The sequence below is a fragment of the Centropristis striata genome, chromosome 23 (genome assembly GCF_030273125.1).
Source record: "Centropristis striata isolate RG_2023a ecotype Rhode Island chromosome 23, C.striata_1.0, whole genome shotgun sequence".
Lineage (NCBI taxonomy): Eukaryota > Metazoa > Chordata > Actinopteri > Perciformes > Serranidae > Centropristis > Centropristis striata.
The window spans coordinates 1,321,184-1,345,635 of NC_081539.1; the positions used below are offsets into that span (position 1 = coordinate 1,321,184).

The 24,452-nt window shown below is 40.6% G+C and overlaps 1 protein-coding gene across 1 annotated transcript in view; it reads left to right on the forward strand.

The window, feature by feature from the left end:
- The window catches only part of dnah5l (dynein, axonemal, heavy chain 5 like), a 99,047-nt gene that overhangs the window by 69,203 nt on the left and 5,392 nt on the right, over window positions 1–24,452 (forward strand). The window contains exons 72-92 of the mRNA XM_059326795.1: window positions 492–626; window positions 1,018–1,119; window positions 1,213–1,326; window positions 3,639–3,806; window positions 5,035–5,139; window positions 6,846–6,959; window positions 7,588–7,764; window positions 7,839–8,033; window positions 8,643–8,798; window positions 8,868–9,050; window positions 9,869–10,039; window positions 16,106–16,357; window positions 17,129–17,255; window positions 17,368–17,489; window positions 18,365–18,514; window positions 19,042–19,206; window positions 19,792–20,009; window positions 20,780–20,835; window positions 21,582–21,703; window positions 22,716–22,866; window positions 23,953–24,152. Coding sequence (XP_059182778.1) covers window positions 492–626; window positions 1,018–1,119; window positions 1,213–1,326; window positions 3,639–3,806; window positions 5,035–5,139; window positions 6,846–6,959; window positions 7,588–7,764; window positions 7,839–8,033; window positions 8,643–8,798; window positions 8,868–9,050; window positions 9,869–10,039; window positions 16,106–16,357; window positions 17,129–17,255; window positions 17,368–17,489; window positions 18,365–18,514; window positions 19,042–19,206; window positions 19,792–20,009; window positions 20,780–20,835; window positions 21,582–21,703; window positions 22,716–22,866; window positions 23,953–24,152 — 3,183 coding nt within the window. The remainder of the gene's footprint in view (window positions 1–491; window positions 627–1,017; window positions 1,120–1,212; window positions 1,327–3,638; window positions 3,807–5,034; window positions 5,140–6,845; window positions 6,960–7,587; window positions 7,765–7,838; window positions 8,034–8,642; window positions 8,799–8,867; window positions 9,051–9,868; window positions 10,040–16,105; window positions 16,358–17,128; window positions 17,256–17,367; window positions 17,490–18,364; window positions 18,515–19,041; window positions 19,207–19,791; window positions 20,010–20,779; window positions 20,836–21,581; window positions 21,704–22,715; window positions 22,867–23,952; window positions 24,153–24,452) is intronic.

The following is a 24,452-nucleotide window of genomic DNA, read 5'->3' on the forward strand; positions in this document are numbered from 1 at the left end:
AGAAACATAAAGAAACACTGTAAAACACACAAAGAAACACAAAAAACACAACAAAAACTCCACAAAACAGATCAAAAAACAAAGAAACACACAAAAACAAAACACACAAACTCAACAACATATTCCACAAACGCAACAAGACACAACAAAACATATCAAAACACATAAAACACAACGATGTGTACCAAAAACGCAGCAAAAATGCAACAAAACACATTAAAGCACAACAAAAACACATACAACAACACGTACCAAAAACACAACAAAAATCTCAAAACAACAAAACAAAACAAAATCATCAACAAAAGCATACTATGATACATCAAAACAAAAAAAAACACGACATGTACCAAAAACGCAACAAAAGCGCAACAAAGCAAGAAAAAAAACACACTATAATGCAAGAAAAACACATCTAAACACAAGAAAACATGCCAAAACTAACTAGTAAACGGTGTGTTGTTTGTTTATTATTGTTTACCTGTGAGCAGGTGAAGCAGCAGGTGCAGAAGGTGAAGGATAAAGCTCAGCTCATCGTCGACGAGATCGAAGCCGATAAAACTGCAGCAGAGTCCAAACTGGAGGCTGCAAAACCTGCACTGGAGGCTGCTGAGGCTGCACTGCAGGTCACACACACACACACAGACACACACACACAGACACACACACACACACACACACACAGACACACACACACAGACACACACACACACACACACAAAGGATGTTTGTTTAGACTGATGGTTTTTCGTGCAGTTGAATATTGTTGGATGTTGTTGCAGGTTGGTTGCATGTTGATTGCATGTAGTTTGCAGGTTGTTTGCAGGTTGGTTGAAGGTTGGTTGAAGGTTGGTTGAAGGTTGGTTGCAGATTGGTTTCATGTTGGTTGCATGTTGTACACACACAGACACAGACACACACAGACACACACACACACACACACACACACACACCCTGTTGAGAGGCGTTCAGGGCCAGTGGGAGATTGAGCTTCTCTTTGTTCTCGTGTCTCTTCAGACCATCAAACCTGCCGACATCTCGACGGTGAGGAAGCTGCAGAAGCCTCCTCACCTCATCATGAGGATCATGGACGCCGTCCTGCTGCTGTTCCAGAGGAAGGTCACCACACACACACACACTCACACACTCACACACACACACACACACACAGACACACAGGTCACCTCACGTTTCTCCTCTCGCTCTCCTCAGATCGACACGGTGACCCCCGACCCTGAGCGAGCCTGTCCTCGACCATCGTGGGCCGAGGCGATGAAGCTGATGCAGAACTCGGCGTTCCTCAGCACGCTGCTCAACTTCAGCAAGGTCTCTGTCACAGTCAGTCCACGGGGTCACGTTCAGTTCAGTGGTCCGTCTGTCAGCAGGACGGACCACTTTCATCAGCCCGATAAACTTTTGGTCAGAATCAAAACACGGGGTGGATACACAACCACCAAAATATGCAACAGAAACACACTAAAATGTTACAAAACCGCATGAAAAAAGACAAAAAAGCAACAAAAAACATCTAAAACGACACAAAATGCAGCAAAAATCATACCCGAAACCCTAAGACACAACAAAAACCGCAACAAAAAAGACAAAAAAAGCAACAAAAATAATCTATAACGACACAAAATGCAGCAAAAATCATACCTGTAACCTAAGACACAATAAGAACACACCAAATGCAACACAACGTGGAGCAAAGTCCACAACGTCTGACTTTCATTAAACCCACCACATTCTGGGGCAGATCAAACCACAGAGTGGAAACAAAACCAGGACGAATCTGCAATAAAACCACAAAAAAATGGGATAAAACTGAATTTATATATAAACACTTTTCCAAATGACCTGTTATGTTATAAAACCAGTTTTCTCCTGTCCTCTCCTCTCTGCTCTGTGTAAACAGCCTCTGGTTCGTGCTAACGCTTTATTTTAAATGACACATGGAGAATAAAGAGATTCTGACACAAATATCAACATTTAACACAAGTAGCGGCCACTGATGCGTTCAAGGACCGTGGGAAAGTTCAAACTCTGACGATAACGCCTGTTTTTACAGTTTCTTTCTCCGCTAAACGTTGTATCTTTGGCGTTATTTTTAATCTAACACATGTCATCGGTGACCGTTTGGTTGTTTGATGAAACTTCAAACGTCGTGAAGTAATGACGACTGGACGAAATGTCTAAAGTCAGACTGGTTCACACGTCTATCAGTGGGAGGGAAACTCCCTTCATCTGGTCACTGCAGCCATCACCTGCTTTTATAACTCTGTGTGTGTGTGTGTGTGAGTACCTGCTAAGCTCTGGATTAGTCACTGAGAGCTGGAAAAACCCTGAACTGTGTGTGTCACTCTGTCAGACGTTGGGTTTGTTCCAGGTGTGTGTGTGTGTGTGTGTGTGTGTGTGTGTGTGTGTGTGTGCTGTAAATATCTCCAGCTCCTCATTCTGTCTGTTATCGAGTCTAAATAAACTCCAACCAGCAGCTGAAACCTGTTTCTGGTGTTCAGGGTCGTCAGGACAAAGCTTTGTTTTTATTTTTTGTTTTTTTTGTTTTTGATTTTCACGTCGTAAACAGATAGTTTCTCATTTTGATGCTCATTTCCACACAGTGTAAAAAATACTCGATACATAGAGTGTTAGAGAAAAAAATAGATATGGATATTAATTTAAAAAGAAGCTTCATTAAAAAATATGAAAATAGTGATAATAATATAATAAATTTATTATAAAAAATATTGTTTATACATTTATGAATTAAAATATAGAAATAAAAAAAAATAAGTAATGCCAAAAAATAGCAAGAGTGACTTTCAAAAGTAAACATTAATAATAATAATAATAATAATAATAATAATAATAATAATAAGTAAATAAATTAAATAAATAATAGGTCAGCAGATTGTTTTGAGACAGGTAAATGTACAAATATTTCTACATGAAAAAATAGACACAAAGTGATTAAAAAATATATTAAGTAAAAGATAAACGTAATTAAAAAATATCATAATGCTAATAATAATCAAATTAATTAATTATATTATATTGATAAAAAATGACTGAGTAATTAAAAATAATTTAAATTTAAATTATTTATTTATAAATAAATAAATAATAATAAAAGGATTTTTAAAGTTTCGAAGTTTGTTTTCAGACAGATAAATGTACAAAGAGTAAAAAGAGAGATAGTGATAATAAATATTGAGTAAAAAAGACTGAATAATACATGAAATGAAATATAAAATAGATGGACAAAAATAAATAAAAAATAAAACTGATTTAAAAGAGATAGTGACAGTGATGATGAAAAGGAGAAGTAATGAACAAATAAGCAAAAAATACATAAATATAGCCTGAAAAAATACAAAGAAACACAATTTAATTCGTAATGGATTTTTATGGCAGTTTTCTGTAATATTAATAATAATTATAGTAATAAAATAAAGCTATGAAAAATGCAAAAACATTTTACAGCTTTAAAAAACAGTAAAGGATGAAAGAGAAGAGGACAAGTATTCCATTAGTCATTTTTGAAATGTGAAAAATAATAATATAAAATAATAATATGTTGGTGCATGCTGTGTGTGTGTGTGTGTGTGTGTGTGTGTGTGTGTGTGTGTGTGTGTGTGCAGGACTCCATCACTGAGGAGGTGGTGGAGCTGTTAGCTCCCTACCTGCAGATGGACGACTACAACCTGGAGAGCGCCAAGAGGATCTGTGGTAACGTGGCGGGGCTCTGCTCCTGGACCCAGGCCATGGTGGACTTCTTCTCCATCAACAAGGAGGTGCTGCCCCTGAAGGTACACACACACACACACACACACACACACACACATTCTTGTACTTCTATCTTTGTGAGGACCCTCATTGTAACAGTGAATTCCCTATCAAGGTTATAATAGTTTTGGATTTTTCATTAGTTTTAGTTTTAATTTTGTTGTGAATTTTTGTTTTCAAATCCAGTTAGTTTTAATGAGTTTTTAGAGTGAGTTTGCTAGTTTAGTATTTTTTATTTTTTTTGAAATGCTTTAGTTTTAGTTTAGTTTTTATTAGTTGTAGTTTTTTGTAATGGGGTATTTGTTGGGTGGGAGATTAAAAGAGGTCACAGTAAATTTTGCCTTTATTTCCTTTGTCTGATCCATCTTCATTATGTATGAAAAAAGTTGACAAAAACGAAAACGAAGGACATTTTCACTATAATTTTAGTTAGTTTTGTAACCACACAATACAGTTTCAGTTAATTATTATTATCATGTAACCTTTAACCCTTAAAACAAAGTCTGAAATCTAAAAAAAGCCTTTAAAGAAGTGGGGACCGGCTGAAATGTCCTCACTTTGTTGGTTAAAAAACGTGTTCCGGTCCTCACTATGTAGGAAGTACAAGAACACACACACACACACACACACATATATTAAATCTCTATACATCTCTATAAATCCTGCAGCTCTGATCAGCTCAATCAGAACAACTCAAACAGTCTTTGTGCAGAATAACACAGTTAGAATGACAGAAACCAGAAAAAAAGATGAATTTCTCTGATAAATTTCTTCTTTACAAATTGGAAAAAACAAAGTGTCTTGAATGTTTTAAAATAAAGCAAAAGTTTTCTCCACACATTGCACATATTGAAGTATTGTCACAAAAATGACCAAAAATGATTTTTTTTAAAAAGAGACAAAAATTACCAAAAAGATACGAAATTATCAAAAAACACATGAATATTGTATTTTTTTATTTTCAATTGACTAAGAACAAAAATACCAAAAAAGATACACATTTTTTTTTAAATATTTTAAAAAATTGACAACAAAAAAAACAGTTTTCTCCACATATTGAAGTATTATCGTGTTTCCAGCCTCTCCTGTCCTCTCTGCTCTGACGATTATGCCTGTTTTTGTTTCTTTCTGTGATAAACGGAGGATTTTTTGGCGATCTTTGAAAGAAATCATACATTTGAGAGTGCTCAGAGGGTTAATTAGATGTGTGTGTGTGTGTGTGTGTGTGTGTGTGTGTGTGTGTGTGTGCAGGCCAACCTGGCCCTGCAGGAGGTGCGTCTCGGGGTCGCTCAGACTGAACTGGCCAAAGCTCAGGAACAGCTGGACGCCAAACAGCAGGAGCTGGACGCCGTGCAGGTAACACCTAACTCTGTAGGGTTTCTCTTTATTTGGTGCTTCCTGCTGGTTGTTTCCGCTCCGTCATCAGTTTATTCTGCAGGTTTGACGCTGTTTATGAATGTGTGAATATTAAAGCGGTGTGATGTGAATATTAAATGGTGTGGTGTGAATATTAAAGCGGTGTGGTGTGAATATTAAACGGTGTGGTGTGAATATTAAGTGGTGTCGTGTGAATATTAAGTGGTCTGGTGTGAATATTAAACGGTGTGGTGTGAATATTAAGTGGTGTGGTGTGAATATTAAACGGTGTGGTGTGAATATTAAGTGGTGTGGTGTGAATATTAAACGGTGTGGTGTGAATTTTCAGTGGTGTGGTGTGAATATTAAATGGTGTGGTGTGAATATTAAGTGGTCTGGTGTGAATATTAAACGGTGTGGTGTGAATATTAAGTGGTGTGGTGTGAATATTAAGTGGTCTGGTGTGAATATTAAACGGTGTGGTGTGAATATTAAGTGGTGCGGTGTGAATATTAAACGGTGTGGTGTAAATTTTAAGTGGTGTGGTGTGAATATTAAACGGTGTGGTGTGAATATTAAAGTGGTGTGGTGTGAATATTAAAGCGGTGTGATGTGAATATTAAATGGTGTGGTGTGAATATTAAACGGTGTGTGAATATTAAGTGGTCTGGTGTGAATATTACACGGTGTGTGAATATTAAGTGGTCTGGTGTGAATATTAAACGGTGTGTGAATATTAAGTGGTGTGGTATGAATATTAAGCGGTGTGGTGTGAATGTTAAATGGTGTGGTGTGAATATTAAAGCAGTGTGGTGTGAATATTAAATGGTGTGGTATGAATATGGTGTGGTGTGAATATTAAACGGTGTGGTGTGAATATTAAATGGTGTGGTGTGAATATTAAAGCGGTGTGGTGTGAATATTAAGCGGTGTGGTGTGAATATTAAATTGTGTGGTGTGAATATTAAGTGCTGTGGTGTAAATATTAAAGTGGTGTGGTGTGAATATTAAATGGTGTGGTGTGAATATTAAGCGGCGTGGTGTGAATATTAAATGGTGTGGTGTGAATATTAATCGGCGTGGTGTGAATATTAAATGGTGTGGTGTGAATATTAAGCGGCGTGATGTGAATATTAAATGGTGTGGTGTGAATATTAAGCGGCATGGTGTGAATATTAAATGGTGTGGTGTGAATATTAAAGCTGTGTGGTGTGAATATTAAAGCGGTATGGTGTGAATATTAAAGCAGTGTGGTGTGAATATTAAATGGTGTGGTGTGAATATTAAATGGTGTGGTGTGAATATTAAAGCGGTATGGTGTGAATATTAAAGCAGTGTGGTGTGAATATTAAACGGTGTGGTGTGAATATTAAGTGGTGTGGTGTGAATATTAAGTGGTGTGGTGTAAATATTAAGTGGTGTGGTGTGAATATTAAATGGTGTGGTGTGAATATTAAGTGGTGTGGTGTGAATATTAAGTGGTGTGGTGTGAATATTAAAGTGGTGTGAATATTAAAGCGGTGTGATGTGAATATTAAATGGTGTGGTGTGAATATTAAGCGGTGTGGTGTGAATATTAAATGGTGTGGTGTGAATATTAAAGCGGTGTGGTGTGAATATTAAATGGTTTGGTGTGAATATTAAAGCGGTGTGATGTGAATATTAAATGGTGTGGTGTGAATATTAAATGGTGTGGTGTGAACCAGGCGCTGTACGACGCTGCCATGAAGGAGAAGCAGGACCTGGAGGACGACGCCCAGGCTTGCCGCCGCAAGATGGCCAACGCTACGGCTCTGATCGACGGGCTGGGAGGAGAGAAGGTCAGCCTCCTACCCTCCAGTTCATCCATCCATCAGTTCATTCATCCACCAGTTCATCCATCCATCCATCAGTTCATCCATTCATCAGTTCATCCATCATTCAGTTCATCCATCCATCAGTTCATCCATTAATCAGGTCATCCATCCATCAGTTCATCCATTAATCAGTTCATCCATCCATCAGTTCATCCATCCATTAGTTCATCCATCAGTTCATCCATCCACCAGTTCATCCATCCATTAGTTCATCCATCAGTTCATCCATCCACCAGTTCATCCATTAATCAGTTCATCCATCCATTAGTTCATCCATCAGTTCATCCATCTATCAGTTCATCCATCCATTAGTTCATCCATCCATCCATCCATCCATCCATCAGTTCATCCATCCATCAGTTCATCCATCCATCAGTTTATCCATCCATTAGTTTATCCATCCATCAGTTCATCCATCCATCCATTAGTTCATCCATCCATCCATCCATCCACCCACCCACCCATTCATCCATCCATCCATCCATCCATCCATCAGTTCATCCATTCATCAGTTCATCCATTCATCAGTTCATCCATTCATCAGTTCATCCATCCATCAGTTCATCCATCTCCCTGTCTTGTCCTGTCTCAGGTGCGGTGGACAGACAGCAGCTCTGTCTTCCAGACTCAGATCAGACACCTGGTGGGGGACGTGCTGCTGTCGGCGGGCTTCCTGTCCTACGCCGGGCCCTTCAACCAGGAGTACCGCCGCCTGCTGCTGGAGCTGTGGAAGAAGGAGATGGAGGAGCAGCTCATCCCCTTCAGCGCTGTGAGGCGTCTCTCAGACACCCTGCTGACCTTTGACCCCAGGCTGTAAACACTGAACGCTCTGTTCTCCCGCAGGACTTGAACGTGATTGGTCTGCTGGTGGACAACGCCACCGTGAGCGAGTGGAACCTGCAGGGTCTACCCAGCGACGACCTGTCCATCCAGAACGGCATCGTGGTGACCAAGGCGTCCCGCTACCCGCTCCTCATAGACCCCCAGGGGCAGGGCAAGACCTGGATCAGGAACAGAGAGAAGGACCACCAGCTGCAGGTGAGGCAGGACACACACAGGAAGACCTAGTTCACCCATCCATCCACCAGTTCATCCATCCATCCATCCACCAGTTCATCCATCCATCCATCAGTCAGTTCATCCCTCCACCAGTTCATCCCTCCCTCCATCCATCCATCCTGTTGTCCTGGTAACATCTCTGTCTGTTGTTCCGGTAACGTCTCTGTCTGTTGTCCTGGTAACGTCTCTGTCTGTCTCCATGGTAACGTCTCTGTCTGTTGTCCTGGTAACGTCTCTGTCTGTCTCCCTAGGTAACGTTTCTGTCTGTTGTCCTGGTAACGTCTCAGTCTGTTGTCCCGGTAACGTCTCTGTCTGTTGTCCTGGTAACGTCTCAGTCTGTTGTCCGGGTAACGTCTCTGTCTGTTGTCCCGGTAACGTCTCTGTCTGTTGTCCTGGTAACGTCTCTGTCTGTCTCCATGGTAACGTCTCTGTCTGTTGTCCCGGTAACGTCTCTGTCTGTCTCCATGGTAACGTCTCTGTCTGTTGTCCTGGTAACGTCTCTGTCTGTCTCCCTAGGTAACGTTTCTGTCTGTTGTCCTGGTAACGTCTCAGTCTGTTGTCCCGGTAACGTCTCTGTCCGTCTCCCAGGTAACGTCTCTGAACAACAAGTATTTCCGGTCCCAGCTGGAGGACGCGGTGTCTCTGGGGCGCCCCCTGCTGCTGGAGGACGTGGGCGAGGAGCTGGACCCCGTCCTGGACCACATCCTGGACAAGAACTACATCAAGTCCGGCTCCACCTATAAAGTAGGACGCGTTCTTCAGAGTTCTGAAGGTAACCGGGAGGTGAATTAACTGGTTGTTGTGGTCCTCCAGGTGAAGGTGGGGGACAAGGAGGTGGATGTGATGAAGGGCTTCACCCTCTACATCACCACCAAGCTGGCCAACCCCGCCTACAGCCCCGAGGTCAGCGCCAGGACCGCCGTGGTGGACTTCACCGTCACCCAGAGGGGCCTGGAGGACCAGCTGCTGGGCCGGGTCATCCTGCTGGAGAAACAGGTCAGGTCTACATGTCTACTTCATCGGTGTGTGAATGAATTCTCAATGGTGGCAGGTGGCACCGTTTAGGGTAGCCTCTGCCACCAGTATGACTGTGTGTGTGAATGCTCTTTGGGTAGCTTTCACTTCAAATTCCAGGAAACAACCATAAGGTATTTTAATTTATTTAAAAATACAGTAAATATCTATATTTATTTGTTTATTGATTTTTTATAAAACAGGACTTGTGATACAAAATTTCTTATCAAAAATATGTTGAACTTATGTTAAAACAAGATGAATCAAAAACATAAAACAAAATTAAATAGATAGTACAATTGAGAATAATAATAATAATAATGGTAATGATGATGATGATAATAATAATAATAATAATAATAATAAATAAAAATGGATTAGGACAGACATTTCCAGCAATATTTCTCTGTAGAATAACTAAAGTTTTTTTTTGTTTTTTGTAAGTGTTTGGCAACTTTTACCAGGGTTTTTTTTATGATTTAAAAAAAAAATTTTTTTTAAGTTTTACCATAAGGGAACAGAAAGTTACCTTATTTTTTCATTCAGCAAAATTGTTTTATTTTATGTTATTTTTAATATAGCATTCACTGCAATTTAACATTCAGGACTATTTAAACATTTAATAATTCTGTAAAAGAAAAAAAATAATAATATAATGTCCAATTATTTAAATTTACAGATTTGAACTTTTATTTTATGGTTAATATTTGCTTTAAATGTTTGTTGGATGAATGTGGTCTACCTGCCAGTAATAATAACTGCAGCAGTGATTCAGAGAGGAGCGTGACGTGTCCTTGCAGGAGCTGGAGGCGGAGCGGCTGCACCTCCTGGAGGAGGTCACCTCCAACAAGAGGAGGATGCAGGAGCTGGAGGACAACCTGCTGCTGAGGCTCACCAGCACCCAGGGCTCCCTGGTGGAGGACGAGTCCCTGATCCAGGTCCTGAGAGTCACCAAGACCACGGCCCAGGAGGTACCCAGTTATTATAAAGTTTTAGACATCACGTGATTCTGCTGCAGCGGTGGAAGAAGTATTCAAATCTTTACTGCAGTAAAAGTACCAATACCAAACAAGGTTAAAATAGTAGTTTTAGTTTTAATTTCATTGTGATTTTTTGTTTTCAAATCCAGTGAGTTTTAATGAGTGAGTTTGCTAGTTTTTATGAGTTTTTATTTTTTGGAAAATGCTTAGTTTTAGTTTAGTTTTTATTAGTTTTAGTTTTTTTGTAATGGGGTATTTGTTGGGTGCCAGATTAAATAAGGTCACAATAAAGTTTGTCAATTTTTTCTCGTAAATTTGACATTTTTTTCCCCGTAAATTTGTCACTTTTTATTTCAGTTAACGAAAATGTTTTTTCGATTCTAGTTTTCGTCATTTAATTAGTTTTTGTTAACTATAACAACCTTGGTGTGAAATTACTCCACTACGGTAAAAGTACTGAAGTATCAGCATCAAAATGTACTTAAAGTATCAAAAGTAAAAGTACTTGTTATGCAGAGTGAACCCACTCTGACTGTTTTATATATTCCAAATATATTATTGAATTATTTGTATTAATGCATTTATGTAAGCAGCGTTCGAATTTTGTAAAGACTGAACTCATTTTAACTACATAATAAACTGTTATAAGATTATAAGATTTAATTTTAAAAAATTCTAATTACTTTAAATGTATCATGTTTTTTTAGGCAAGTTTGGCAAGGCAAGTTTATTTGTATAGCACAATTCAACACAAGGTAATTCAAAGTGCTTTACATACACATTAAAAACAGCAAGACACAATTGAAAACAATAAAAACAGTCAATTAAAACAGGGAAGATACAGCAGGGTAAAAAAAAAAAAAAAAAAAAAAAGATAAAATAATAAAAAGCACAAGTCAAACATTGTGTAGTTAAAAAGTAAGGACAGTAGAGTAGAGCAGATAAGTGTTAAAGTTTAGAGTACGCTTCAGTAAACAATAGTGTTTTTAGTCCTGATTTAAAGGAGCTGACTGTTTGGGCAGACCTCAGATCTACAGGTAGTTTGTTCCACAGGTGAGGAGCATAATAACTGAAAGCTGCCTCACCCCGCTTAGTTCTTGTTTTTGGGACACGCAACAAGCCAGTTCCAGATGACCTAAGGGGTCTGGATGCTTCATAGAGAGGGAGCAGATCAAGCATGTAATTTGGTCCGAGACCATTCAGAGCTTTGTAGACCAGCAGTAAGATTTTAAAATCTATCCTCTGACTCACAGGAAGCCAGTGTAGTGATTTAAGGACCGGTGTAATATGGTCCAGTTTCCTGGTGTTTGTGAGGACTCTGGCGGCAGCGTTCTGGATCAGCTGCAGCTGCCTGATTGATTTTTTGTTAAGACCTGTGAAGATGCCATTGCAGTAATCCAACCTACTAAAAATAAATGCATGGATAAGTTTTTCCATGTCTTGTTTGGACAGAAGACCCTTAACTCTAGCTATGTTTTTCAGGTGGTAATAGGCAGATTTAGTGATAAGCTTTAGATGGCTGTTGAAGTTCAGGTCTGAGTCAATAATTACACCAAGATTTCTGGCTTGATTTGTAGCTGTCAATGACATAGAGCCAAGGTGAGCGCTGATCTTAGATCTTTCATTTTTAGGGCCGAAAATGATCACCTCTGTCTTCTCTGCATTTAGCTGGAGAAAGTTCTGGCACATCCACTCATTGATTTGATGAATACAGTTACTCAATGAGAGTAAGGGACTGTAGTCGTGTGAGGACACTGAAATGTAGAGTTGTGTGTCATCGGCATAAGTATGGTAGGAGATGTTGTGATGTTCCATAATCTGAGCTAGCGGTAGCATATAGATGTTGAATAGAAGCGGTCCGAGAATGGACCCTTGAGGAACCCCACATGTGATCTTAGTTCGCTCAGACTCATGGTTTCCAATTGACACAAAAAAGTCCCTATCTTGTAAGTAAGATTTGAACCATTGTAGCACAGTGCCAGTGAGCCCCACCCACTGTTCCAGTCTGCTGACTAGTATGTTATGATCAACTGTGTCAAATGCAGCACTGAGATCCAGTAAAACCAGGACAGAGGATTTGCCCACATCAGTGTTCAGATTTATATCATTTAAGACTTTGATAAGTACAGTCTCAGTGCTGTGGTGTCGCCGAAATCCAGACTGAAATGTGTTAAAAAGATTATTTTGCATCATAAAAGCATGAATTTGCTCAAAAACAACCTTTTCAATGATTTTCCCCAGAAATGGAAGATTTGATATTGGCCTATAGTTACTAATTGTTGTGGAATCCAGATTAGATTTTTTTAGGAGAGGTTTTATTACTGCAGTTTTCAAAGTCTGTGGAAATTGTCCTGCTTGGAGAGAAGAATTTATTATCTGCAGTACATCCGGAGCTATGCAGTTGAAAACAGTTTTAAAAAAGTTTGAAGGCAGAATATCAAGGCAGCAGGTTGTGGGCTTTAATTTTGAAACCGTTTCCGTGAGTGTTGTGTAATCTAGGAGGCTAAAATGTCCTAGCTTGACTAGAGGATGGGAAGGCACCAGTGTTATCATTCCTGAGCTGGAGCTGAACACTGCTTGTCTTATCTGTAATATTTTGTTTGTGAAGAAGGCTGCAAAGTCATTGCATGACTTGTTAGACAGCAGCTCAGGAGGGACTGATGCTGTGGGATTTGTCAGTCTGTCTACTACAGAAAAAAGTGTGCGGGCATTATTACTGTTTCTATTGATAATCTCTGAAAAATATGACTGCCTTGCATTCTTCAGTTCTTGATTATAGTTGCGAAGACCCTCTTTATAAATATCGTAATATACTTGGAGTTTGTTCTTTCGCCACCTGCGTTCAGCTTGTCTACATACTTTTTTCTGCACTTTAACTAGTTTGGCGTTTCTCCAGGGTGACTTTTTCCTCCCCGACAGAACTTTGGTCTTAATTGGGGCGATAGAGTCGATAACAGTCAAAACATTGGAACTAAAACTGTTAACAAGGTCATCAACTGGAGCTGAGGGCAGGGTTGGTGATGGTGTAAAATCCTGGGTGAATAATGCACAAGTGTTTTCATTTATATAGCGCTTCCTGATTACCTCTGCTTCACCTTTTGTTGGATTGGCAAGGGTGGTCATTTTAAACAAAACACAGTAGTGATCAGAAAGAGCAACATCATTGACCACAACCTCAGAGATATTAAGACCTTTGGTAATAATTAGATCTAATATGTGTCCTCTGTTATGTGTTGGATCTGTGACATGCTGAGAAAGCCCAAAATTATCCAGAATATTTAAAAGTTCTTTAGCACACCCATCTTCAGGATTGTCAACATGAATGTTAAAATCACCTACTAAAACAACACAGTCAAAATCTATGCACACAACAGACAGCAGTTTGGCAAAGTCATCAAAAAACCTTGCATCATATTTGGGGGGTCTGTAGATGGTCAAATAGATTGCTCTATAGGGTGATTTTGACTGAATGGCAACATATTCAAAGGAGTCAAACTGACCATAAGACATGTTTTTGCATTGGAAGCTGTCCTTCAACAGGGTGGCAACTCCACCTCCTCTCTTATGTATTCTTGCTTCACTGAAGAAACTAAAATTTGGGGGGGTTGACTCAATAAGAACTGCTGCACTATTATCCTGACTTAACCAAGTTTCAGTTAAAAACATAAAATCAAGGTTGTGCTTGTGAATAAAATCATTGATTAAGAAAGATTTGCCAAGCAGAGATCTGATATTTAAAAGAGCTAAATGTAAATCCTTAACAGGAGACGCTGGTGAGTTTGGAGGATGACATGCTATACTCAGTAGATTGGCAGAGTTAATTGAACTCTTTTTATTTCTCACCAGTTTGATCCCTTTTCTGTTACCTATTATCACAGGGATTGAGAAAGCTGACTGAACTCCATGGGGCCCTGACTGCTGCTGGAACAGAGCAATCTTGATATTGATATCAGAGTCTGGACCCGGCACATATCAGTCAGACTGACAGATAGGGTCATTCAGGGATTCCCAGGTATGGTGATTCAGAGGGGGTGGGGGAGGGCGGTGACTTTTGGTTGAGCGTTCTTTCCGAGGTGGTGGAGTGGGAGGGGCTGGATGTGGGAGGTTAAGGGGGGTAAATAAGGGATTTTGGCGAGGTGTTAGCTGGATTCCAATCTTGACAAGGCTCTTCATCCTGTCTGTGAAATCCAGAAGTGGGGAGTCCTGGCTGCATGGAGAGAGTTGGAGGCTGGGTGGGGTCTGGGGGGGTGAGGATTGGAGGCTGGGTGGAGTCTGGGAGGGTGAGGGTTGGGGGCTGGGTGGAGTCTGGGGTGGTGAGGGTTGGGGGCTGGGTGGAGTCTGGGGGGGTGAGGGTTGGGGGCTCGGTGGGATCTGGGGGGGTAAGGGTTGGGTGTCTCCTGCCGTGACTTGGTGAGACTCCCCTCGTTGGGCTGTTGGGGCTGGTGGAGACTCCATTTTTTGGGGAGAGGATGATGATGCTGGCGGCTCTCTCAGACTCTGCTGTCCTCCATGGTCAGTCCTTATCATAGCGCCCTCACCAGAGCGACGTCTTATCCGTTGTTTGGGAACGTCTTGCATGTCCTTGACACAGGCTGCTTGTGTGTGACGCAAATGATAAAAAATGTTGGAGCTTAGCAACTGTACTCCTGCCTTGTTAAGGCGAAATCCATCTGCCTTAAAGAGGTGCCTGCGTCCCCAAAAGATGTTGAAATTGTCAATAAAGTTCATTGATTGGGCGGCACACATATCTTTGAGCCATCTGTTTAGCATCATCAGCCTGCTGAATCTCTCATCCCCTTGCCGAACTCTTGGTAGTGGTCCACTGAAAAACACGTCAGTATTTAAACATTGAACTTTGTTAATCAGATCAGTGAAGTCTTGCTTTAATACCTCTGATTGTTGCTTCACAACATCAAGGGCTCCTGTGTGTATGATGAGAGCATTAGCTGTTGGATGCTCAGCAGCAATGTTCAGGATCTTCTTTGAGATATCAGACACCATGTCGTTGGTAAAACAGAGTACTTTGGTGTTCTTGCTGCAAGAGCGTTTTATCTCATTCAAAGCTCCATCACCCACTATCAGAGTTTGGGGCCCAGTGGTTAGCTCTTTCTGTAGCCTTTTAGCATATGAATTAGCCTCATACCTTTCTCTGGAGCTGGAAGATGAGCCCACTTTCGGGGAGTCAGGATTCTGGGAGAGTGGAGCAAATCTGTTCTTCCGTAGAATTCCTGTGTCTTGGGGCAATTTGCTCTTCGTTTTTGTTGTAACCTTGGTCCATGGTTGCTTTCTCTTTGGTACTGGGGTTGAAGCGACATTCCTGTATGATGGTAGTGCAGGCCACTCGGTGTCATCGTAAGTCTCCAGGTGCTGGGTTCTGCCTGATAACCGTCTTCCCAAAACTGAGGGAGGTGATTTGTAGTGCTTTGGCTTTGCACCAAGAGAGTTCCAGGGAGGACTTGTTGGTTTATTGCCATTTACACCCAGCTCCTGCTGCGTCTTGGTGGTGCTAGTTAGCTTTCCGTTAGCCTGCTCCCTTTCACTGTTAAGGGAAATCGGCAGAGTAGTTTCATTCCCATTCTGTCCATTTACCTCCACATTCACTTCGAGCCGGTGAATTTTTGTTTCCAGTACTGCTATCTTCTGGAACAGTTTGTGGTAATCATCCGCGGAAAAGGGAGGCATCTTGCTGCTGTAGTCTGCTGTAGTGTCTTCAAGGATGTAGTGAAGTCTGATGATAACAATTTGATTTACTCCTTTTATTGGCTTTTAAAAAGCAGCATGAATACAATTGAATGGCTCACCAGGTGGCCGGTGGCCACCAGGGGCACTTTTTAGGTTAAATCTCAACCTGAACAGTAACCCAAGCTGTTAAGTATGAAGTTACATTAATTGGAAATACTCAAGTAAAGTACAAGTACCTCATATTGTACTTTAGTCCAGTACTTGAGTAGTTGTACTTAGTAGTTGTACTTAGTTACTTTCCACCACTGACAAACAACAGACACAAAGTAAAACCAACGTTGTACCTGGAGATGAATGAACCTGCGTGTCCTCCAGGTGAGTGAGAAGCTGTCTGTTGCCGCGGAGACGGAGGTGAAGATCAACCAGGCGAGGGAGGAGTACCGTCCGGTGGCCACCAGGGGCAGCATCCTCTACTTCCTGATCGTGGAGATGTCGCTGGTCAACGTCATGTACCAGACGTCTCTGCGTCAGTTCCTGGGGCTCTTCGACTCGTCCATGCTGAACTCCACCAAGTCCCAAGTCACCTCCAAACGCATCGGCAGCATCATCAGCTACCTCACCTACCAGGTGAGTTCACCTGCAGCCTTCGTCTCAGACGCCGAACCCTAGCGGCTGCAGGACATCACCAGGTTCACTGCTGGAACAAAAAGCTTTGGTTTGGTTGGCTTTGTGCTGCATCAGCACTTCTCTAAGGTTAGGACCAAACAGTTCCTGTTGGGCTCTAAAAGAGTTTAAAGAGGAAATAAATCATGTAAATGGTGGAAGTAAAGTAGTTAGAAGGACAACATGATGACAGGAAGTGACATAGTTCAGTAACAACCTGATGCAGGAAGTTAAGAGATGTTTGAATCACATGCTGACCTTTGGCCTCACACGGGGCACCAACACTGATCTGCTGGGAGACAGGTAAGGGCTTTTTAAAATCAAATCAAATCAAAATTACTTTATTTCTCCCCGAGGGTGAGTCCAGTCAGTCTGTTATCTCTGTTAGAATGAGACAGCCTGATGGCTGGAGGAGAGAAGGATCTTTTGTGTCTCTCTGTCCTGCAACGGAGAGAGAGAGCAAAGTCTTCCCAGTTCCAACCTCACCCCCATCTCTGGGTGTATGTGTCTTTTTGTGTCTTTCTTTGGCAATTTTGCCACCTGCAGGTGTCTCTGTCTCTCTGTCTGTCTGTCTGTCTGTCTGTCTGTCTCTGTCTCAGGTGTCTCTGTCTGTCTGTCTGTCTGTCTGTCTCAGGTGTCTCTGTCTGTCTGTCTGTCTGTCTGTCTGTCTGTCTGTCTCAGGTGTCCCTGTCTATCTGTCCCTGTCTCAGGTGTCTCTGTCTGTCCCTGTCTCAGGTGTTCTGCTACACAGCCAGGAGTCTGTATGAGGAACATAAGCTGCTCTTCACTCTGCTGTTGGCTCTGAAGATCGACCTGCAGGCCAGAAACATCACCCACCCCGAGGTGCTCACCTTCATCAAAGGTCAGCCTCCTCTCTCCACCTTTGACTCAATGTTTATTCATTGATTTATTTATTAATAAATGCTGTTTGTGTGTGTGTGTGTGTGTGTGTGTGTGTGTGTGTGTGTGTGCAGGCGGAGCGTCTCTGGATCTGAACTCGGTAGAATCCAAACCCCGGCGCTGGATCCTGGACCAGACGTGGCTCAACCTGGTGCAGCTGTCCAGCCTGCCCCCGTTCGCTCAGATACTGACTCAGGTAGAGACAGACCAGAGCCTGGGACACCTTTCTCAATCATTGTTGTAATAAACATGACGCAGCTTAATGTAGTTTCAATGTTGAAGTGTGACAATGTTTACAATCATGTGACTTTCTGCCTTTTTCTTCTTCTTGATTTGAAGATGGATTTAGCAGCTTGTTTTCTTTTCTCTCTCTGTACAAATTACACAACTTTACACTTTCAAATACGTGCAATACAGACGCCAAAATCCACCCTGCTGCATCTGATCACCAGTTCTCCCCGTGTCTCTGTCTGGAGTTAGTGGCGCCCTCTAGTGGCTGCAGTGATTCAGAGTATAAAGCACAAAGAGTCAGTTAGAGAGGGAGGAGGACGGGTCAGACGCACCAGGACTTTCACCAGGAGACTGTGACCAAAAAAGACACAAAATGACTAAAAAAAGACATTAAATTACTGAAAAAGACATGAAAAAGACACAAAATTACCAAAAAAAGACACAAAATGACCAAAAAAAGACACAAAATGACTAAAAAAAAAGACACAAAATGACTAAATTAATGCAAAATTACAGCAACAAAAAAAAGATGTATAATGACAAAAAAGGTTTATTAAAAATGTGCAAATACAGACATAAATGAAAAAAACAACACAGAAATTACACCCCCAAAAATTGTTAGATTACCAAAAAAAGCCAGTCGTGGTATTTGTACACAGATTGAAGGGACTGTGTTGTGTAAGAGTAAATTGATCTGAAGAACTGAGGAAAAACAAATTTTTCTTCTTGATCAGTCTGAGCTGAAGACTAAATTCTAAAGGAGAAGTCATTCTTGGTCTCTGAAAGCCTGAAAAAGAGGTTTGAAACAGTGACGAGACGAGTTGTGTTTCTGGCGTCCAGGTGAGTCAGAACGAGCGCGCCTGGAGGACGTGGTTCGACCATCCGACGCCGGAGGACGCCGCGCTGCCCGACGGCTACGACGACAAACTGGACACCTTCAGGAAGCTGCTGCTGGTCCGGAGCTGGTGTCCAGACAGAACCACGGCCCAGGTCAGTTTACACAGAGCTGAGAGGAGAGGACAGGAGAGGCTGTTTACACAGAGCAGAGAGGAGAGGACAGGAGAGGCTGTTTACACAGAGCAGAGAGGAGAGGACAGAAAAGGCTGTTTACACAGAGCAGAGGGGAGAGGACAGGAGAGGCTGTTTACACAGAGCAGAGAGGAGAGGACAGGAGAGGCTGTTTACACAGAGCAGAGAGGAGAGGACAGGAGAGGCTGTTTACACAGAGCTGAGAGGAGAGGACAGGAGAGGCTGTTTACACAGAGCAGAGAGGAGAGGACAGGAGAGGCTGTTTACACAGAGCAGAGAGGAGAGGACAGGAGAGGCTGTTTACACAGAGCAGAGAGGAGAGGACAGGAGAGGCTGGAAACATGACAATACTTCAATATGTGGAGTGTTTTTATAGAAATTCCAGTTTATTCCTTTAAAAAAAAGATATTTGATCAGAGAAAGTTTTTTTTTGTGTGTGTGTTTGTGTGTGTGTGTGTGTGTGTGTGTGTGTGTGTGTTGGCTGACAGGCGCGGCGCTACATCTCGGACTCTCTGGGTCCGCAGTACGCTGAAGGTTTGGTTCTGGATCTGGACGCCATGTTGGCGGAGAGCGACAGCAGCACGCCGATGGTCTGTCTGCTGTCGATGGGCTCCGACCCCACGGAGAACATCGAGAGGCTCGCCAGGAGCAAGGTGGGGGGGGATTATTATTATTATTAATAATAATAATGATAATAATAATAATAATAATAATAATAATGTTTACTTTTAAATGTTACTATTGCAATCTTTTTTTTGCTTTACTTAATTATTTTTATTTAAATTTTTTATTCATAAATGTATTAACAATTTTTTTGATCATTAATTGATTATATTATTATTATTATTATTATTATTTATGGTTACTTTTGAATGTCATTATTGGTATATCCTTTTTTTCAGTATTATTCTTTTTTTTTTCATAAATTAATTTACAATATTTTTTATCATAAATGAATTATATTATTTGCATTATTATTTGCATTATTTTTTATTATTTCTTGTTATTATTAATGTTTACTTTGGAATGTCACAATTGCTATCTCCTTTTTTTGGTATTAATTATTTTTATTTCTACATTTTTTCATATTTTATTTATATATTTTTGATCGTAAATTAATCGTATCATTATTGTCATTTTCATTATTATTATAAATTAGCATTTTCCCCCCGACTCGTTCACCCAAACTTCCGTTGAGACTCGAGTATTAAACGTGAAGTGTTGCGGTGTTCCTGCAGGGGGCGCCGTGCCGGCCCATCTCCATGGGGCAGGGCCAGGAGGTTCACGCTCGCAGGCTATTGGCCGGCAGCATGACGGACGGCGGCTGGCTCCTCCTCCAGAACTGCCACCTGGGGCTCAGCTTCCTGGACGAGCTGCTGGACTCGCTGACGGCGCCGCCGGCCGACGGCGTGCACCGAGGCTTCAGGGTGTGGCTCACCACCGACGTGCACCCCAGGTACCTGACGGGTCGCCACGGCAACCCTACAGGGTTACCGTGCAGGGTTGCCGTGCAGGGGTCACTACACCTGAACACAACGAGCCAGGCTGAAATGTTTCTACACTGTAAAAAATCAAGTCTGGCAGCAAACAGACGTCAAATAACAAAAGTTATGACACAGATAAATTATTTAAAAACACAATAATATACAGAAAATATCTGTATTTAATAATTATCTGTATTTTGTTTTTACTTTAATGTGATGGAGAGTGTTCTGCAACTTTTGTTGTCAGACTTTTACCATTTTTTTCAGATTTCTTTGTAAAAAAAAAAGTTTAACTTTCGTTAAGAAAAAAAAAAAAGAACCTCGTAAAACGTCAAACGATTACTGTTTTATTAAAGTAAAAAAAAAAGTATATATAAAAAATACAGCATATTAACAGAAATTAACTGTAAAATAACTTTTGGTTGTTTCTGTTATTTGACAATTTGTTTGGCAACTTTTGCTGCTTTTTTTAAATTCATTTCTTTTTACATAGAATTCACTGTAATTTAACATTCAAGACCATTAATATAAAAAATAATACTGTTTAAAAAATCTATAATGTCTACTATTAATTTACAGATTTCAAATTTTATTTATTTTATGGTTAATAATTGCAATAAAAGTATTTTTTTATGGAATTTAATGTAGAAATAAACAAGAAAATCCCTGTAAATAATGCAGTAAGATCCTGTAAAATTATTTTTTGTTCCAGTGAGTAAATCGTCTTTGTGTTTGTGTTCAGATTCCCGATCACCTTCCTCCAATCCTCCATCAAGTTCACCAACGAGCCTCCGCTGGGTGAGAAATATTAGCTCTGATTAACACCAGCTGGTTTATTCTAGTGACACATGGAGAATAAAGAGATTCTGACACTAGAATCAACATTTAACACAAGTTTGGGTCATTTTTTAGAACTGATGATTGTATTTGAGAGCTTATAGCTGTGGCTTTCAATGAGAAGTTGAGTTTATTTGTCCAAATCTTCAATAAAGTTTTTCAAGGACCGTCGGAAAGTTCAAACCTTGACCATAAAGTCAGTTTTTACAGTTTATTTCTACAATGAACGCTGGATTTTTGGTGATCTTGTAAATAAAACATACTTTATGAACCCATTCTGGTTCCTCCTGATCCTGCACAGATTTATTTTGACATCTATCGACTTCTGGCCTGTTTCTACTGTTGCTTTTATCGTTTCTACTTGATTGACTGACATTTAACCCTTTATTTACCTAAGAGCCATATCTGGTAACTTGAGTCTTGAGACATCTATAACAGGTCTCATAGAACCACACGGTTTCGAAAAAAAGACATTCAGACATTACGCATATGCAAAAAGGAGTCTAAAAAGATAATAAATAGTTTAAAGGTAAAGGATAAAGTGGTGATGTATGCAGATGATGTGTTATTGTCTATTTAGGGTTGCTGTGGGAAAGAGATAACAATAACCAATAACACTTCAGGTTGACATTTTCATTTTCCAGGAGTGTCCTATAAAGGGTTAAATACAGCATGGTGTTGTTAAGGTGGTGTTGTTGTGTGTTGAGGGATGAAAGCTGGTCTGAAGAGGACCTTCAGCAGCGTCACCCAGGACCAGCTGGAGATCAGCAGCCTGCCGCAGTGGAAGCCTCTGCTGTACGCCGTGGCCTTCCTGCACACCACCGTACAGGTCTGTTACAGCCGCCAACACACACTGGTGACGCACAATCACACTCATTCACTATTTACTACAGTCTCTGCAACGATAATTATCATGGAAATGTAGTTAAAAATGGCCTGAAATCAGTTTGATTGATGTTTTTCAGACAATCTGATCTCACAAAAATACATGAAATCACCACGACTTCTGTGAAAGGAATTCTGTGTTAAGAAGTCGTGGTGATTTCACGTAATTTTCACAATTTTTCGAAAAAAAAATAAAATAGAAAAGAATAGATAGAGATAGAAAAAAACACAATTCTCAAACCGTGAGCTACATTAAGTTACGTTAACAACATAAGTTACGTAATTCACAGGCCGTGAGCCATTAAATTACGTAAACAGCGGAATTTACGCGAAATACAGAAGTTACGCAAACAACGGAAGTTACGTAAACAATGGAAGTTACGTCAACAACGGAAGTTACGTAAACAATGGAAGTTACGTAAACAACGGAAGTTACGTAAACAATGGAAGTTACGTAAACAACGGAATTTACGCAAACAACGGAAGTTACGCAAACAACGGAAGTTACGCAAACAACGGAAGTTACGTAAACAACGGAAGTTACGTAAACAACGGAAGTTACGTAAACAACGGAAGTTACGTAAACAACTGAAGTTACGTAAACAAAAAAAGGTACGTAAACAACAAAAGTTATGTAAACAACGGAAATTACGCAAACCACAGAATTTTACGCAAACAATGAAAGATGAGTTAAAGAAACAATTCACAAACGTGAGTTACAGAAGTTTTGTAAGTTACTTTTACAAAGTCATGTACACAACGGATGTTACGTTAAAATGACGTTAATAAAACATAACTCCTGTAACAAGTTGTTTCTTTCTGTTTATTACCAGCAGCACAGAATCGGAGATAAGAAGTCGTGGTCATTTCACGTTATTTTGTGGGATCAGGCTGGTTTTAGATGTATTGCTTTCATCTTCACGGTTCTGTTCTCTCCATGTTTGTCGTCCCGTCAGGAGCGGCGTAAGTTCGGTCCTCTGGGCTGGAACATCCCGTACGAGTTCAACCAGGCTGACTTCACCTCCAGCATGCAGTTTGTTCAGAACCACCTGGACGACCTGGACTCCAAGAGAGGAGTCAACTGGAGCTGCCTGCGCTACATGCTGGGTCAGTCCTCCTTTACGCCTCCTCTGGTCTTAAAAAGTCCTGAACCATTACATGCATTAAACCTGCATTCTGTCTAACGGCCAGCAGGGGGCGACTCCTCCGCTGCAGAAAGAATTCTGTTTATGCTGAAGTCCATGAGATGAAACTCCACTTCTCATTTAATATGTGACCTCAGGAAACATTCTCATAATGAGTTTATGGTCTCAATTGTTAGTTTCAACTCTTCTTCGATTCAGCATGAAGTTCATTTAGTAAATTATGTTCCATTTAGATATTGGATGTCCTCGTGTTTCACTGCAGTAAATAAATCTAAATAAATGCAGCTCTGTGGAATCAGAACAATCAGAACAACTCAAAAACAGTCTTTGTGCAGAATAACACAGTTAGAATGACAGAAACCAGAAAAAAAGTTGAATTTCTCTGATAAATATAAATTAAAAAAATTACTACACAAACACTATTCCAAGTGCCCACAAGTGTCACAAATGCTGAAAAACAAAAAAAAAGTTATCTCCTGTCCTCTCCTCTCTGCTCTGTGTAAACAGCCTCTCCTGTCCTCTCCTCTCTGCTCTGTGTAAACAGCCTCTCCTGTCCTCTCCTCTCAGCTCTGTGTAAACAGGATCTGGTTTATTTTAAATGACATATGGAGAATAAAGAGATTCTGACACTAAAATCAACATTTAACACAAGTAACGGTCACTTTTTAGAACTGATGATGCGTTCAAGGACCGTCAGAAAGTTCAAACTCTGACGATAACGTCTGTTTTTACAGTTTGTTTCTTTGACGAAGGGTTTATTTTTTGCTGATTGTTGTTCAGTCAGCAGGTCGTTCCTGCTGCTCCTTCATTAATTAAAGTATTATATTTGTATCTGGCCTTTATTTCTTACCATTTAGTTTTATAATTTCTAATAGATTGTTTGACTTTGACTCCACCCTCTTCTCCAAATATGGTCACTTCTGTCGACTCAATCTTTGTTTGTGATGAAAATAAAATGAGACTGAAAGAAGTCACAATGAAGACACGATGAATCTCAGTTTGTTGGATGTGTCGGCGCGTCTGGCTGACCCGGTCCTCCTCGCTGCAGGTGAGGTCCAGTATGGCGGCCGGGTGACGGACGACTTGGACAAGCGTCTCCTCAACACCTTCACTCGCGTCTGGTTCAGCGAGAACACCTTCAGCGACAAGTTCTGCTTCTATAAAGGCTACAGCATCCCGGGCAAGGCCAAGACGGTCCAGGAGGTGCTGCAGCACGTGGAGGCCCTGCCGCTGGTCGACTCCCCTGAGGTCAGAGCGCCACAACACACATGCGACATTGTTTACAGTTTTTTACAACCACTATGACCCGTTGTTCAATACTTTTAAAAAAATGTTTTATTGGAAATTAGCATTCATAAGCATCAGTACAAGACACAACTTATTCCACAGCTGTTTTCCACATTTTTGTTTTTTAAAGGGTACATTAGAACAAGAACCACAAAAAGACAACCCACAAAACAAAAAGAAAAATAAAACCATTTTTGAATCCTTTTCATGTCTTTGTAAGTCATTTTGTGTCTTTTTTGGTAATTTTGTGTTCTTTTGGTC